We start from the raw sequence: 15,995 nt of genomic DNA on the forward strand, positions 1-15,995 counted from the left end.
TTCGTTTGGAAAGTTTGGTAATTAATAACCATGTGGGAGAGTAAGAAAGGGTGAACCATTTTTTATATACATACCATTGATAGTTGCTAGAGAAAATATTAAGTATTGTTTTTGTTTATGTTGGAGAAAAGGTCCTTAAATCTCATGTGAGAGCCCTATATAGGGTGTGCGGTTTTTTTTTTTTTAAGTTGTCTCCGTACAAAGGAGACTCTAGCAAAATTTCTGTAAATTAAATACTTTACACTATCTAATCCTAATTGCATATGTTTTTGGACAATTGAATGTTTGTCACTTGTTATCTCTATGCAAAGACCAATTTTCACATTGAAGATCATCATGACAATGAAGAAAATAATGATCCTGAAGGGGGTGAGGAGAATAAGCATTCCAAACACCTAGGCAAGCAAATTTCGCTTGGCTTGATGAAAGATGTTCTAAGTCAGTTTTATGTAAAGAAGAAGACATTGCCTCCTCCGATTCCACTTTGTCGACTCATGGTGCATGAGTTTGTTAGGTTTGCTAGAGATGATGTAGAATGGCTCATTTCCTCATTTGATTCTGTTGGGTATTTAGAAACTATGGGGCATTTCCTTGTGTCCGTTGGGGATTCTAGAGGAGATATCATTCCCGTGACCGCAGCGGATTTGGAGGAATGGGGACCACTTTGGCGGGAAAGAAATGTTGAGTTCGAGAGATCACTTGGTAGAGAATGGCAGGAGCTCAAAGGAAAAAAGTTTCTGGTATGGGATGGAAACCATAGGCTAAAAACATGGTGGAAGAGAATCAAAGATAGTAAGATCTTTCACCTTTTTCACTCTTTTGTTGTAAAGCTTTGTTTTTACAAATGATGATTTTTTTGTGTGTGATAGAGTACTCGGACAATGGTCAATACCATGTTAGTGTTCATTGCCAATTCCATGAGTTGTCCAGAGCAAAAGAAGCAAAGTTGCTTCTTGCACTTGACACTTCCAATGCGTAATTTTGCTAATTGCATGTTGACTCTCATTTTTTTGCAAGAAATGCTTGTGTTCAACTCTTTGTTTTCAATTTTTTGCAGCATTTCTAGGGCACATGTCATGCCAAACATCACTCATGAAGTTTATATGTTTCAAAGATTTGGCATGGCAAATAAAGATTCAATCCTTCAAAAATTGACACCTGATATGAGAGAATGGGCTAGGGTGGAGATGACTGTGGAGGAAAGGTATTACCATGGTGCTGCACCATGGTACAACACTCCATGTGGATTGATATCTCAACTTGTGTGGAAGGTGATACCTACTCTACATGTTGGGTAATTAATGTAAAATTTTATTATGGTTTCAATACAGTGTTTTGTATTAGGATGAGTTCACTGCATTTATGTCCAAAGAAAGAGCAAAGCTAGATGCACTTGGACTAAATGATGTTGAGAAGAAGAAGAGACTGGACAAGGCCACAAAGGTAGAAGAGGAACGGTTGAAAGATAGGGGCTACAAGTACTTGTCAATTGTCAATCCTCTTAATGGTGATGAGTTCTTCAAGTTTCTTTTTAGCATTAAATGGGATGAACCTGGAATGCTAAAGATCACTAGAGATAAGCTCTATTGTTTGACAAGCTCTAAAACCACTCCTGAGAGGTATTGAAGCTATTAGTTTCTCATTTTTAATTGTATTCATTCAAAAAAAAAAATCTATATGATTAAGTGGTATATTGTTCTTATTGCTTGTAGAAAGAAGATAATTTTGCACCTCATGAGCCTCACTAAGTCTAAGGATCCACAGTATCTTCATTTTGGTGATAACAAGCTTTTCAGAAGTTACATGAAAAAGGAGACTTATTGGGCTCACTTGCATGGGGAGGCTACACTTATGATTGAAAGGATTCAAGTAGAAGGTCCACAACTTCCTAATTCTTTTGACCTATTCTACAAGATGAGCATGAAGAATCATATTTTGCAGGTAGACGCTTGACCATTGTTTTTAAAAGAATATAGACATGTTTTAATTTACACAAGATGAAGTTGAGTGTGCTTTTTGATTTTTACTATGTATGTAGGCTTTTATTTATCTAATGGATGCGGTGAAGTCTTCCGACTCTAGTGAGAAGATGTCGGAGCTTGTGTTGTCGGCGGCTAAGAGAGTGATTTACAGGTTTGCATCTTCCACTTGCACTCTTGCAAAAAAAGAGCATTTCATTTTTTTGTCATGGTTTGGTGACAGTGGCTCATTTTGAGAATGATGAAATTTCATTTTGTGTTTACAAAAAATTCTTAAATTCCCTGTGGAAGCCCTGGATATGGGGTGGATGGTTCTTTTGACAATATGCGTGTGTATAATGTCTATGTTGAAAACACTTCAATCCCTTGTGGGAGCCCAAGATAGGGTTTATGGTTTATCTTGAAAAAGTATTCTCCATACAAAGGAGACTCTTCCTTTTTTTTTTTAGGATACATGACATTTATTATGCCATTGCGTTTATATGCTTTTCAAAGTGGATGATGCTCTAAAAATTGTGTAGATGGGTTATGCAATGCGTTGAGGCGCAAGAATTGAATGAAGCCCCATTATTCACTAGAGAGTGGATTGATGTACATGATGAGAATACAATGTTCTCTCCCTCTTTGATTGAAAGGAATCTGACAACATGGGAAGCCAAGGTTTGTCCTTGGTGGTTGGATTATCCACTAGGAGTTATTCCAAAGCGAGAGTTGGAATTACTTAAGAGTAAGTATCTTAACACTAGTGGATCTTTTATTTTGAGAATGTATATGTCTTACTTTAGTACTAATTTATGTGATATTGTGCTATATGGTTGTTGAGTGAAGGGTTTCAAAATGAGAGAGATGAGTACTTACAGGAGACACAAGAAGAGACTCTCCCTCCCGTTTCTCAAGGAGTTACTCAAAACACCATTGAGAGTGGCTCTCAAGGTACTCCACTAGCAAGCAATGTACTCAAGAAGGGTAAAGGGAAAATGGAGCCTCCAAGTACATCAAGGAAATCCACTCCTTCTTCAATGCCTCCCATTGTGCCATCTGCAGAGCCCGGCATGTCCTCTTTGGGAACCACTATACCCCATATGGCACCTTTTTCTAATGTGCCCACTACATCCTCATTGGTGCACACTACTTCGTTTGTTGCAGAGTCTTCACTTGGGCGAGAGGCTTGGGAGAGAAGGCCGATCACACGATCTGTGTACGTTTAAGAAAATTGTTAGCATATCTGTCTTCCATATTTCCTAATTCAAAGCTAATTTGGATAATGCTTGCAGGGCTCCATTACCAAACTATTGTAGATGTTTTGCTTGTGGATATATCGCAAATTGATAAGTTTGCCCTTGATAGTGAGGCGGTCCGGGGCGGGCAACAAGAAGAGCAACCTCTAGACACCCTTCAAGGCTCCCGTGCTGCTCAATGGGGCTGGGGCACAACACAACACAAACCAAAACAACAAACCCACAGCCAAATCCCAACTACACAAGGGGCACCACCTAGTTTAAGAGCGAACTAGGACGCAAAAGAGGAGAATCGTTAGAGCAACCCACAAACAAGCAAGGAATTTACACTAACCCTAACACCAATGGAACACTCTCACACACTAAAACACGAGAGAGAGAGAGAGAGAGAGAGAGATAGTGCTCGGGCTGCTTTGAAACGTATCGGCAATGATCAAGCAAACACAACTATATATTTAAGAAAGAGAGAGAACGGGGGAGGGGGTGCTTGTTGCATTAGTACCTTCTTACAAATTTGTCATGACAAATCAAAGTGAGATTAGTATTTGTTCAACATAGCTTGCGTAAATTTCACCACAACACATCACAAGAAAAGCCATCCCAATCACTGTCTTAAGGCCAGGGGAGTCCTCTCCACCCTGTCGCCCTCTTACAGTATGTGGGATCTATGGCTAGATTGATGACAACACCAGAGACAAGCTATCAAGAACTTAACAAAAAACACCAAGACACTTACGCATCATTGTTGTCCATTACTTCACGTTGGAAGGGAGACAAAGTATCCAAGCTTAGTCCAAATCCACCCTCCTTGATTCAGCAAATGTTGGGCTTACACTAGTAGGAGAAATGATAGATTTCCTACTCTCAATTGAATGATCACTCTCTCTCTTACAATGGCATAGAGTTCCCTTGCTAATCCCCTATTACAACACATGCACATGCATAAGACAATGAGCTTCCACTCAAGAGCTCCTTCTAGAGAGGTTGAGCTTGGCTTCTCAAGCTATAGCATAGTGCTCTTGCTTATGGCTCCCCCTTTTTGTGCTAGCTACACCCTCCTTTTATAGCAATTTTGAAGGCTAGGGTTACTCCTCTAACCATGGTTGGGTTAGATTTTCAGCAATTTATCTAATTTCTTTTGCTTGGAATTATCAAGAAGTTGGTGGGGAAAGAGAGAGGAGAGAAATGGAGGTGATAGGACTTTTCATAGTGGGTTAGTGTTAGTAGAGTTAGTATTAATTTACAAATGGAATTGGATATTTACAATGGGAGTATCCATGTAGGATACAAATAAGGAAGAAAAACTCTTAAAAGGTAAGAAAAGGTGGATTTCTTACAAGGTTGATGCTCCAAGTGTCTTGAGTAAGGCCAATTTTGACGCTTGTTGACGGTCCACTAGCTTTGACGGTACATTTTTTCTCCACTCTTGACCTTCCTTGAGAGACAAGGTAATTGAAGCTGAGTAATCAACCACCATGATGCTGTCTTTTAAGAGAAGAGGCTGAATTTTGTGGTTTTTTTGATAGATATGGGTAATTTGGAGGAGGAAAAATGAGACTAGGTGGTCAATTTTGGAATGGAATTGTGTGTGGGAGGTATGAGTTCACCATGGTTTCTCTTATTCTTCAAGGTTGAGGAGAAGGTGAGTAGGGTGCAGAGAGGAGTGGTGAGAGAGGTGGGGATGATGAGTGGAGAAGTGTGTGTGAAAGAGGAAAATGATAAAGTGGAAGAGCGAGTGTGGCTGCATAGCATGGGAAAACTGGGGTCCACTAATAAAATCATAGCTCACAGCTCGTAGCTCAAAAAAATATGGAAAACTTTGAGGCAAAAGTTCAGCCCACGAGCTACAACTTTTGTTTGTATCACCTTTTCAAATTCGGAGAGCAAGTGAACTTTAAAAATTCAGCAAAACCGACCGTTTTTTTCCACTGCACAAGGTTCTTGTGGGGTCCTTCTTTGGATGATTCTTTTGAATACCTCCAAGAGTGAGCCCTCCATAGTGCATGTATGCATGCCACCTACCCTTGACCTTATTTGGTAGGTCTATAATTGAAGATATTGTTGAGATTATGATATAAGTGAATAGTACAACTAAGAAAATGAAATATTGAGGGGTCTCAAAAATATGTACATGTCAAATATAAATAATATAAGTGGAAAAAAATATAAAGGGGTCAAAAGAAATCTCTCTCATTATGAGTCTACCATAAAAGATGAATATTTTTGGTGGTCTAATTTATGAGAGTAATAGAGAATATATGTAGGAAGGAAAAAATCACAATAGTGAAAAAAATATACACATAAATAGAACTAGTTTTTTTGGATTTTTGTTGGGATGGAGTTACACCAAGTATAAGAGAAGCTTACATGAAAATATTTCTATATGGAATAAAGAATAAGAAAAATGGTAAGAAAAATTGTGGTAATGGTGAGGCAATGTACAGAGCATAAATATCACACACCTAGGTAGAAATATTAAAATAAATACCAAAATAATTATGAAAAAATCTTTTATTTAGGCCCTATATACAAAGAAATATTTACATACGCATGGGCCATAATATACTTATATTTTATTTTTATTTTTATTTTTTTGGCTCAACTAGCCCAATGGCTAGCTAATTGAGGGTTTTTTAAGAAGATATGGGAAAAGTCCCGTGACTCACGCACACCTATGTACAGTGAAATGGTAGGGATAGCCACAGTGTTTGGGTGATTTTGGTAGGGTGAGGTAACTCACTGTGGCAATTACAAAGAGCCGAAAAACGGCTATCATTAGCCCTCCCCCTGGATGATGGTATATTTAGGTACCATCATAGAGCATCTTTTCCAAAGAGAGTGCTTCAGAGTCCTTGACGAGATCTTTATTGTTTGGCCCCTCAGAATTTTGGCTAGAGTTACACTCATGCTTCATGTAACAATACTTACATGAGACAGCGGCCTTTGGACAGATCTTTGGTAGATCCTTTGGTAGAAGGCGACTCAAATAGGGCTTCAAGCGATACCCGTTTACCTTCCTAGAGTGCTCTTTACCATTCAAGTCCATAAGCTGATAGTAACTAGAATTGAAAGCCTTATTGACTATGTATGGCCCCTGCCATCTTGTTTCAAACTTGGCATCAAAACGATTGTCAAGTCGATTGTCATACCTTAGCACACGCTCTCCTTCCTTGATGCCTTTGTCCTTCAGTTTCTTGTCGTGCGTTTCTTTCGCTTGTGTGGCTTTCCTCTTGTAGCACTCATATGCTGCTTCTCTTTTCCACTCAAGCTCCACTAACGTAAGAAGTCGATCCATCCATACCTCTTGATCATCTTGTGCTCCTTTTCCATGAAGTCGCATTGTTGGAATGTTGAGCTCGATAGGCTGCAAAGCCTCTTGACCATAGACCAAGTGAAATGGTGTGAACTCCGTGGCTTCCCTATATGTGGTTCGATATGCCCACAAGGCACCATCCAAGAAGTCATCCCATAATTTTGTCTTGTTTTGCACCATCTTTCTAATGATTCCTGCAATGACACCATTAGCCTCCTCCACCAAACCATTTGACTGTGGGTAGTATGGTGTGCTATGACGATGTAGAATGTGAAGCTCTTCACAAACTTCTGTGAGCAAGCCCTTCCTAAACCCTGGACCATTATCAGAAACAATCTCCAAAGGTGTGCCAAATCTGCAACAAATGTGATTGTACACAAACTTGCTAACTGTCCTCTCATTCACTCTTGCCACACTTTGAGCTTCCACCCACCTAGTCATATAGTCTACAGCCACTAGAATGTAGAGTTTACCATTTTTTGTCCTAGGCAGAGGACCCATAGCATCAATGCCCCACTTTTCAAAGGGTCCATTTGCAAGCACTATTTGCCTCGGGCCATGCACCAACCTTCTATTTCCATTTATCTGACAATTGTGACAGCTTTTACACCAATGTTGAACATCCACATGCAAGCTTGGCCAAACATACCCCGCAAGCAAAATCTTCTTCACAGTTGATTCTTGGGCAAAATGACCACCACATGCCTCTTCATGCAAACCTTTTAGAATGGCTGGAATTTCCTCGATAGTTGGTACTCTCCTGCACACTTGATCCTTCCCTCTTTGATAGAGGGAGCCTTCTAGGAAGAGATAGAAACTTGCCTTCTTCATGAGTCTCCTCTTATGAGCCTTCGTGAAGTCTTGTGGAAACTCACCCTCCAAAGTGTAGCCGATAATGAAAGCCAATGACTCCAATCCCTGGTATCTCGGTTGCTTGACAGCTGCTGCCACCATGATGAACTGCACTTCTCTCTCAACACATGTAACTGCTTGTTGTGCAAGTAAATCGGCATCTTCATTCTGTTTCCTAGGAATATGATATAGTTGCACTTCTTCAAATTGATTAAACAATCTACGAATGGCATGAACTTTTGTCCGTAAGCTTTCATTCTTGCATGCCCAAATGCCTAAAATCTGTTTAACAATGAGAAGTGCATCTCCCTTTACCATGAGGCGTTGTATCCCTTGGCCAATGCACATCTTCAAACCATGAATTAGTGTGTCGTATTCTGCTTCATTGTTGCTAGCTGAACTTGGTAGATTGAACTTCTCTTTCATGACCACCTCTCCACTTGGGTTGAGCAACACTAGCCCTCCCCCTGCTTTTCCTGTGGCTCGACGAAAAGCTCCATCAAAGAACAAGGTAAAAGCATTAGGAATACTTTTTGGTGGTGGTAATGGTAGGGTCTTTACTTCAGGCACCTTAATCTCCTTTTCATGCACCCTATAAGTGAGAATCCCTGCCAATTGTGCACGCACACTATCTTCTACCTTGAAAGAGTATTCAAACTCTTGCAACTCCATAATCCACTTTGAGATCCTAGTACTAAGATTCATTTGAGATGACACCCAAGGGAACAAATTCTCTGCAGTGAGAATTACAAAAGGTTTTGGTAGCAGGTAGGATCTAAACTTTCTCACCGCAAACATGAGAGAAAGCATCATGAGTTCTGCTTCTATGTAGTCTCTCTCCAAAGCATTCATGACCCTACTAGCAAAGTAGATGGGTCGCATCCTTGTACTGTGGGGATCTTGTTGTAGCAACACAACACCAATTGTTTCCCTTCCAACACTAGAGCTAACAAAGAATGTGTACTCCCAACAAGGAGGCATGAGTGTTGGTAGCTCTGACAAAATGACTTTAATGTTACAAAAATACTCTTCAAGCTCATCAGACCATGCAAATTCTACTTGTTGTGTCAACTTTTGCAAAGGATGAAGCAACTCCGAAGCTAAGTGAATAAAGTGTGACATATACTTCACTTTTTGAATGAATGATATGACCTCTTTGAGATTCTTGGGTGAGGGGATCTCAATAAGAGCCTTTGCCTTTGAAGGATCCACCTCAATGCCTTTATAGGAAACCTTGTGACCAAGCAAGATCACTTCATCCTCAGCTATGTGACACTTGTCGGGGTTGAGTTGACCTCCCATGTCATAGAGCTTCTTTAAACCTTCTTCTACCCTTTGTAGATGCAATGATTTTGAGCTATAAATGCAGAAATCTTCAATGAACACCCTAATTGACTTTCCAAAGAATGCTTGAAACACCATGTTCATGAAACGTTGGAATGTTGCAGGAGCATTTGTCAGACCAAATGGCATGACTCTAAAAGCATAACAACCCCAAGGAGTGATAAAGGTTGTTTTCAATTGATCTTCCAATGCGATACCTATTTGAAAGTAGCCTGAGTAGCCATCACACACAGTGTACTTCTCATGACCAGCTACCTCATTTAGTATCTCATCCTGAAATGGGAGGGGAAAGTGATCTCTTTTTGTTGCCTCATTGAGTGGACGGTAATCCACACACACCCTCCACTTTCCGTTTTTCTTAGGAGTGACAACAACGGGAGAGACCCACTCTGAATTCTCCACTGGATAAATGAAACCTGCTGCTAGAAGCTTTCTTACCTCCTTGAGTAAAGCCTGCTCCTTGATGACTCCTAGCCTTCGTAGCTTCTGAGCCTTAGGTGTGGCCTCTGGCTTCAACTCAATTTTGTGTTGAACAGCATCTACTCCACGCACATCGGTGTAGTCTTTAGCAAAAATCCTAGGAAATTTCCTTAGCACACATTTGAACTCCTCTCTTTCATCCTTTGTAAGTGTTGTTGATAGAATACCTTCCAGCATCCCTTCATCTTGAACACCTTCTCTTGAGGACCTACCTCCTCCAAGCCTTGACAAGAGGTCTCTTGGTTGCTTGGCTTAAACCTTACCCCCATGACTTCGATGGAAGACTCCTCTTCAGTAATGCTGCCGCTACTTTCTTCTTCTGAAGTGCTATCAGTCCAACCTTCTTCCGTCTCACTTTGAGATGATTCTTCATGGAGCTCCTCTTGGCATTGCTCCTTCATGTCAAAGACAACCTTCTTATGATTGTCATTCCTGCAAATTAATTTCCCACTCTCCCAATCCTGCAAAGCTCGCATTTTCATTAGCCATGGTCTTCCTAGGATAAATGGATAACCACTTCCCTTGGTCGACATAACATAAAAATCCACCGCTTTCTTAATGCAAAAGGCCTCTACAAAGACATTTTTACAAATGCCTACACACCTAGCCTTGCTATTGTTTGCCATCTTGACTTTGATTTCAGGTGTCTCATGGATGTGCATGCCTAGTCTTTGCATGAGTCCCTCTGTCATGATGCAAATTTGTGCACCCCCATCCACTAGACCTTTCCTAACCAATCTTCCTTTGATGTAACAGTCTAGCACCGGTGTAATGTCCTCATTCATTTCAGCTTGTGCAATTTTTACAACAGGCACACTCTCTTTTACCTTTCTCCTAGTGCTAACTGCCCTTGTTAAATCCCTCCTAACTTGTGGACATAATGCAAGAAATTGAGGCCATGAAATATCAGGACCCTTACCTCTCATGTCTTCCAACAAGTTGTACGGATCCATACCATGTCCAAGAGGGAAGTCTTGGAGGTTGATACGACGTTGAGTCCTCTTGGTTTCCTTGGTCTCCTTTGCCTTTTTGCCTTGTCCATGGTCACTCTGTGATGTGACTCCTTCTTTCTCTTTACCTTTCCCTCGGCCACGCTTAATGCCATTGGCTTCCATGTCAACCTCATTTGAATTTGTCACCTCTACCACATGCACATTTGGATCTGGCAAAGGTGGAACTCCTTCTACCCCTTGTGGAGGTGGTCTTGGTCCATTTGGCCTTTGTAGAAGCCTTGGTTGTTGACCAGCTCCTTCTCCTGCATTCATCACTGGGTAATTCAAGTTAGGTCTCCCTGGCTCTCCACGGGGCCAAGGACAATTATACATCCCATGTCCAGACTCTCCGCAATTCCAACATTGCAAGACTCTCCTAGTTCGTGGCTCTCTCTCTTCTGACTTCTTTGCTTGTTCCTTTGGACCTACAGCTTGTGCAAGGTGAATTGACAGGCTGCTTAAAGATTCATTTAACTTCTCAATCACTTCAGCCGTTACCTCAGGAAGCTCCCTAGATGTTGATGCTTGTGACTTACCTTTGGGTCTAAGAACTTCTATTGGAACCTCTCCCCTTAAGCACTTGAGTTTCCTATACTTCTCAGCAGCCCTAGTTTCCGCTGCATCAAATTAGCAGGTGCACCCGCCTCAACTTTTACCTTAAGGTCAGGAAAGAGTCTGACTATGAACCTCTCCTTCTTTAGAAATTCTGCACCATGACCAGGGTTAGCAACATTTCATATCCATAGAGCCCAGAGACGTAGGAACTCTTGCTTGTACAAGTAGTAGTCATCTAAGTCTTTTTGCTTATGAGAAACAATGTCTTGCCATAATTTCTGAGTGTTTTGGGGATCAAAGAAGTATTTCTTGAAACGATTCAAAACTTCCGTGTAATTTTCTTTAACTTCCTCAGGCAAAGAGTCAAACCAAGTGCTAGCATCTTTCCTAAGGACCACCTCAAACATTTCTACACGTTCTTGATCAGTTTCTATCCTCTTGATACGGCAAGACATCTTGAAATTCGCTAGAAATAATTCTGCATCCTCTCTAGGCTCTCCAAAGAAAAGAGGATATCCAGACATTTGGCGTTGGCTCTCCATTGAATTGATTTCAAAGTGACGCGTTTTTGTTTTCTCTTTCTTTAAAAGATTTACACAATAATATTTTCTAAATTGCAATCTATTCTACAACAAAATAAAAATATTCACATCAAATGACCTATGATAATCAATAAGAGGTAGAATGACAGGGTTTGGTGACTCGAGAATTTCTCCTGCTCTTTGGGCACCAAACATGAATACCATACGTTGTTGAAAATGGATTCTTCTACTAATTGCAATGTTTACTCTAATGTGTGGAGTGAAATGAAAGGGAAAAACCTGTATTCCTGGGCCATTATCCATGGTCTATGCATGACCTAATTCTTAAAACAAAACAAAAATATAGACGTCCAAACTAAGGTCGTACCTAATGAGAGGCAAAATAAAAGGATTTACTGAAGCGTTTATCTCGGCCAACCTAAGAGGACCTAAAATTCTACGAATGACACGTTGAAATTGCAACTTAGTACTAACAATTATGTGTACCTTTTGCCTTGCAATGGGAATGAAGGGATCATACAAATTCTCGTGATTCATGCAAGCTACTTGATTATGCTAAAGGTTAAGCCTTCACAAAACATACACAAGCCTGTCCTCAGCGGGGGCACCAATTTGAGGCGGTCCGGGGCGGGCAACAAGAAGAGCAACCTCTAGACACCCTTCAAGGCTCCCGTGCTGCTCAATGGGGCTGGGGCACAACACAACACAAACCAAAACAACAAACCCACAGCCAAATCCCAACTACACAAGGGGCACCACCTAGTTTAAGAGCGAACTAGGACGCAAAAGAGGAGAATCGTTAGAGCAACCCACAAACAAGCAAGGAATTTACACTAACCCTAACACCAATGGAACACTCTCACACACTAAAACACGAGAGAGAGAGAGAGAGAGAGATAGTGCTCGGGCTGCTTTGAAACGTATCGGCAATGATCAAGCAAACACAACTATATATTTAAGAAAGAGAGAGAACGGGGGAGGGGGTGCTTGTTGCATTAGTACCTTCTTACAAATTTTTCATGACAAATCAAAGTGAGATTAGTATTTGTTCAACATAGCTTGCGTAAATTTCACCACAACACATCACAAGAAAAGCCATCCCAATCACTGTCTTAAGGCCAAGGGAGTCCTCTCCACCCTGTCGCCCTCTTACAGTATGTGGGATTTATGGCTAGATTGATGACAACACCAGAGACAAGCTATCAAGAACTTAACAAAAAACACCAAGACACTTACGCATCATTGTTGTCCATTACTTCACGTTGGAAGGGAGACAAAGTATCCAAGCTTAGTCCAAATCCACCCTCCTTGATTCAGCAAATGTTGGGCTTACACTAGTAGGAGAAATGATAGATTTCCTACTCTCAATTGAATGATCACTCTCTCTCTTACAATGGCATAGAGTTCCCTTGCTAATCCCCTATTACAACACATGCACATGCATAAGACAATGAGCTTCCACTCAAGAGCTCCTTCTAGAGAGGTTGAGCTTGGCTTCTCAAGCTATAGCATAGTGCTCTTGCTTATGGCTCCCCCTTTTTGTGCTAGCTACACCCTCCTTTTATAGCAATTTTGAAGGCTAGGGTTACTCCTCTAACCATGGTTGGGTTAGATTTTCAGCAATTTATCTAATTTCTTTTGCTTGGAATTATCAAGAAGTTGGTGGGGAAAGAGAGAGGAGAGAAATGGAGGTGATAGGACTTTTCATAGTGGGTTAGTGTTAGTAGAGTTAGTATTAATTTACAAATGGAATTGGATATTTACAATGGGAGTATCCATGTAGGATACAAATAAGGAAGAAAAACTCTTAAGAGGTAAGAAAAGGTGGATTTCTTACAAGGTTGATGCTCCAAGTGTCTTGAGTAGGGCCAATTTTGACGCTTGTTGACGGTCCACTAGCTTTGACGGTACATTTTTTCTCCACTCTTGACCTTCCTTGAGAGACAAGGTAATTGAAGCTGAGTAATCAACCACCATGATGCTGTCTTTTAAGAGAAGAGGCTGAATTTTGTGGTTTTTTTGATAGATATGGGTAATTTGGAGGAGGAAAAATGAGACTAGGTGGTCAATTTTGGAATGGAATTGTGTGTGGGAGGTATGAGTTCACCATGGTTTTTCTTATTCTTCAAGGTTGAGGAGAAGGTGAGTAGGGTGCAGAGAGGAGTGGTGAGAGAGGTGGGGATGATGAGTGGAGAAGTGTGTGTGAAAGAGGAAAATGATAAAGTGGAAGAGCGAGTGTGGCTGCATAGCATGGGAAAACTGGGGTCCACTAATAAAATCATAGCTCACAGCTCGTAGCTCAAAAAAATATGGAAAACTTTGAGGCAAAAGTTCAGCCCACGAGCTACAACTTTTGTTTGTATCACCTTTTCAAATTCGGAGAGCAAGTGAACTTTAAAAATTCAGCAAAACCGACCGTTTTTTTCCACTGCACAAGGTCCTTGTGGGGTCCTTCTTTGGATGATTCTTTTGAATACCTCCAAGAGTGAGCCCTCCATAGTGCATGTATGCATGCCACCTACCCTTGACCTTATTTGGTAGGTCTATAATTGAAGATATTGTTGAGATTATGATATAAGTGAATAGTACAACTAAGAAAATGAAATATTGAGGAGTCTCAAAAATATGTACATGTCAAATATAAATAATATAAGTGGAAAAAAATATAAAGGGGTCAAAAGAAATCTCTCTCATTATGAGTCTACCATAAAAAGATGAATATTTTTGGTGGTCTAATTTATGAGAGTAATAGAGAATATATGTAGGAAGGAAAAATCACAATAGTGAAAAAAATATACACATAAATAGAACTAGTTTTTTTGGATTTTTGTTGGTATGGAGTTACACCAAGTATAAGAGAAGCTTACAGGAAAATATTTCTATATGGAATAAAGAATAAGAAAAATGGTAAGAAAAATTGTGGTAATGGTGAGGCAATGTACAGAGCATAAATATCACACACCTAGGTAGAAATATTAAAATAAATACCAAAATAATTATGAAAAAATCTTTTATTTAGGCCCTATATACAAAGAAATATTTACATACGCATGGGCCATAATATACTTATATTTTATTTTCTATTTTTTATTTTTGGCTCAACTGGCCCAATGGCTAGCTAATTGAGGGTTTTTTAAGAAGATATGGGAAAAGTCCCGTGACTCACGCACACCTATGTACAGTGAAATGGTAGGGATAGCCACAGTGTTTGGGTGATTTTGGTAGGGTGAGGTAACTCACTGTGGCAATTACAAAGACCCGAAAAACGGCTATCAATAGGTAGATTTTCATAGTGCTTACTTATTTGCATTTTCTTCTTGCATTGTTCTATGATTTTTAACATAATTCTTGTTTGGTTTTCTTATATCATCAACAAATTTTTTGCGACACAGAATACAAATCTATATAGCAAAGATGGTGTGCCATGTCATGAGGTTGCTAGTTTTATCTTTGCAGATTTTCCTACAAGTTTGCTTGTAGATGGTCTAGGACCAATCCCATTGGGTAAGTAACTTTTCTTTGGACTAGTACCTACAACTAACTATGGTTGTCTGCTTACATGTCATCATTCACTTTTGTAGAGGGCATGAGTGTTCCCAAGTGGAACACATTTTCCAGGGGTCTAGTGACAGGGTGCATGGATGTTGCTCGTGAGTTTTTGGCCGATGAGGGGTTTTTAGTGACCATGTGCATGGCCGAGCATATTGGAGATTTTATTGCAGATGCAACTAGGGTAGGACTTGTGCTCTTACGTACATGGACTCTCATGTGTAATAAGAAGGCATATCGGCACCCACTCTCTAGAGAGGCAATAAGATAACAAACTAAGTTTCATAGTTTAATTTCCTAACCAAAAACATTGTAGCTATGCCATTCATTCTTTGAGTTTTTTATTCATGCAGGTACTTGATCTTACCATGTGTCTTTGGTATCGTATTGGCCATCCTGTGCCACACTATGATAGAGAGGTAGGGGAGAAAATTGCCGAGAGATTGTTTCCAGCAGATTGTAGCTACATGATAGATGATGTAGTCTTCCCCATTGAGATTGATGGTGTTATTCTTAAAGGCGGGGCAGAGCGGTCTTCTTTGTTCTTTCGGTAAGACTAGTCCAAAGTATGATACTAGTGAATGTTATGGTATATATGTGTTTGCATTCGGTTTCTAATTTATTTTTTATATGGTCAGGTGGTTGCTGGCAACATTTACTGAGCCTCATGACTATGTTTTGGACTTGTTTGTGGGGTATGGTGGTTTGGGCCGAGCTTCTGCAGAAGATATGAGGCATTGCATGTGTCTAGAGCTAGATCATGTGCTCTATGAAAGATGTTTGACCAATATTGCATGTGGACCTTTGAAATGTTGATTGCGGATGCACATTTGGTTGAGGAAACTCTATTCTGACAATACACATCTTCATGTTTTGATTTATGTTTTTATGTACATGGCGGCCATATGACATTGACATGGCATTTTGGTATGCTCCATACATTTCATTTGGATATTTCATTTGTGTTTGTTTGGTACATGACCGCCACATGATGTGGAGATGACTTTGATTGGAGCTTTCTTTTGTAGTTAGATTATGTTGTACTGAGCCTCATGACTATGTTTTGGACTTGTTTGCAGGGTGTGGTGGTTTGGGCCGAGCTTCTGCGGAAGATATGAGGCATTGCATGTGTCTAGAGCTAGATCATGTGC

The 15,995-nt window shown here is 40.2% G+C and overlaps 1 protein-coding gene across 1 annotated transcript; it reads left to right on the forward strand.

Annotated features, from left to right (window-relative positions):
• Positions 1–1,914: 1,914 nt before the first annotated feature.
• LOC147443285 (uncharacterized) lies at positions 1,915–15,115 on the forward strand. The gene is made up of 6 exons (XM_086529491.1): positions 1,915–1,941; positions 2,039–2,081; positions 3,126–3,175; positions 3,232–3,326; positions 14,663–14,799; positions 14,877–15,115. Exons 1-6 carry the CDS (start codon positions 1,915–1,917, stop codon positions 15,113–15,115), a joined length of 591 nt encoding a protein of 196 aa, XP_086385617.1.
• Positions 15,116–15,995: the final 880 nt, after the last annotated feature.

Source organism: Adiantum capillus-veneris, chromosome 14 (genome assembly GCF_014529385.1).
Source record: "Adiantum capillus-veneris isolate H3 chromosome 14, ASM1452938v2, whole genome shotgun sequence".
In the NCBI taxonomy this organism is placed as follows: Eukaryota; Viridiplantae; Streptophyta; class Polypodiopsida; order Polypodiales; family Pteridaceae; genus Adiantum; species Adiantum capillus-veneris.

Coding starts and splice junctions, on each gene's coding strand:
- LOC147443285 (XM_086529491.1), top strand. CDS start 1,915: ATGAGCATGAAGAATCATATTTTGCAG. Junction 1,942..2,038: donor TGAAGAATCATATTTTGCAG/GTAGACGCTTGA, acceptor CTATGTATGTAG/GCTTTTATTTATCTAATGGA. Junction 2,082..3,125: donor GGTGAAGTCTTCCGACTCTA/GTGAGAAGATGT, acceptor CGTTTGTTGCAG/AGTCTTCACTTGGGCGAGAG.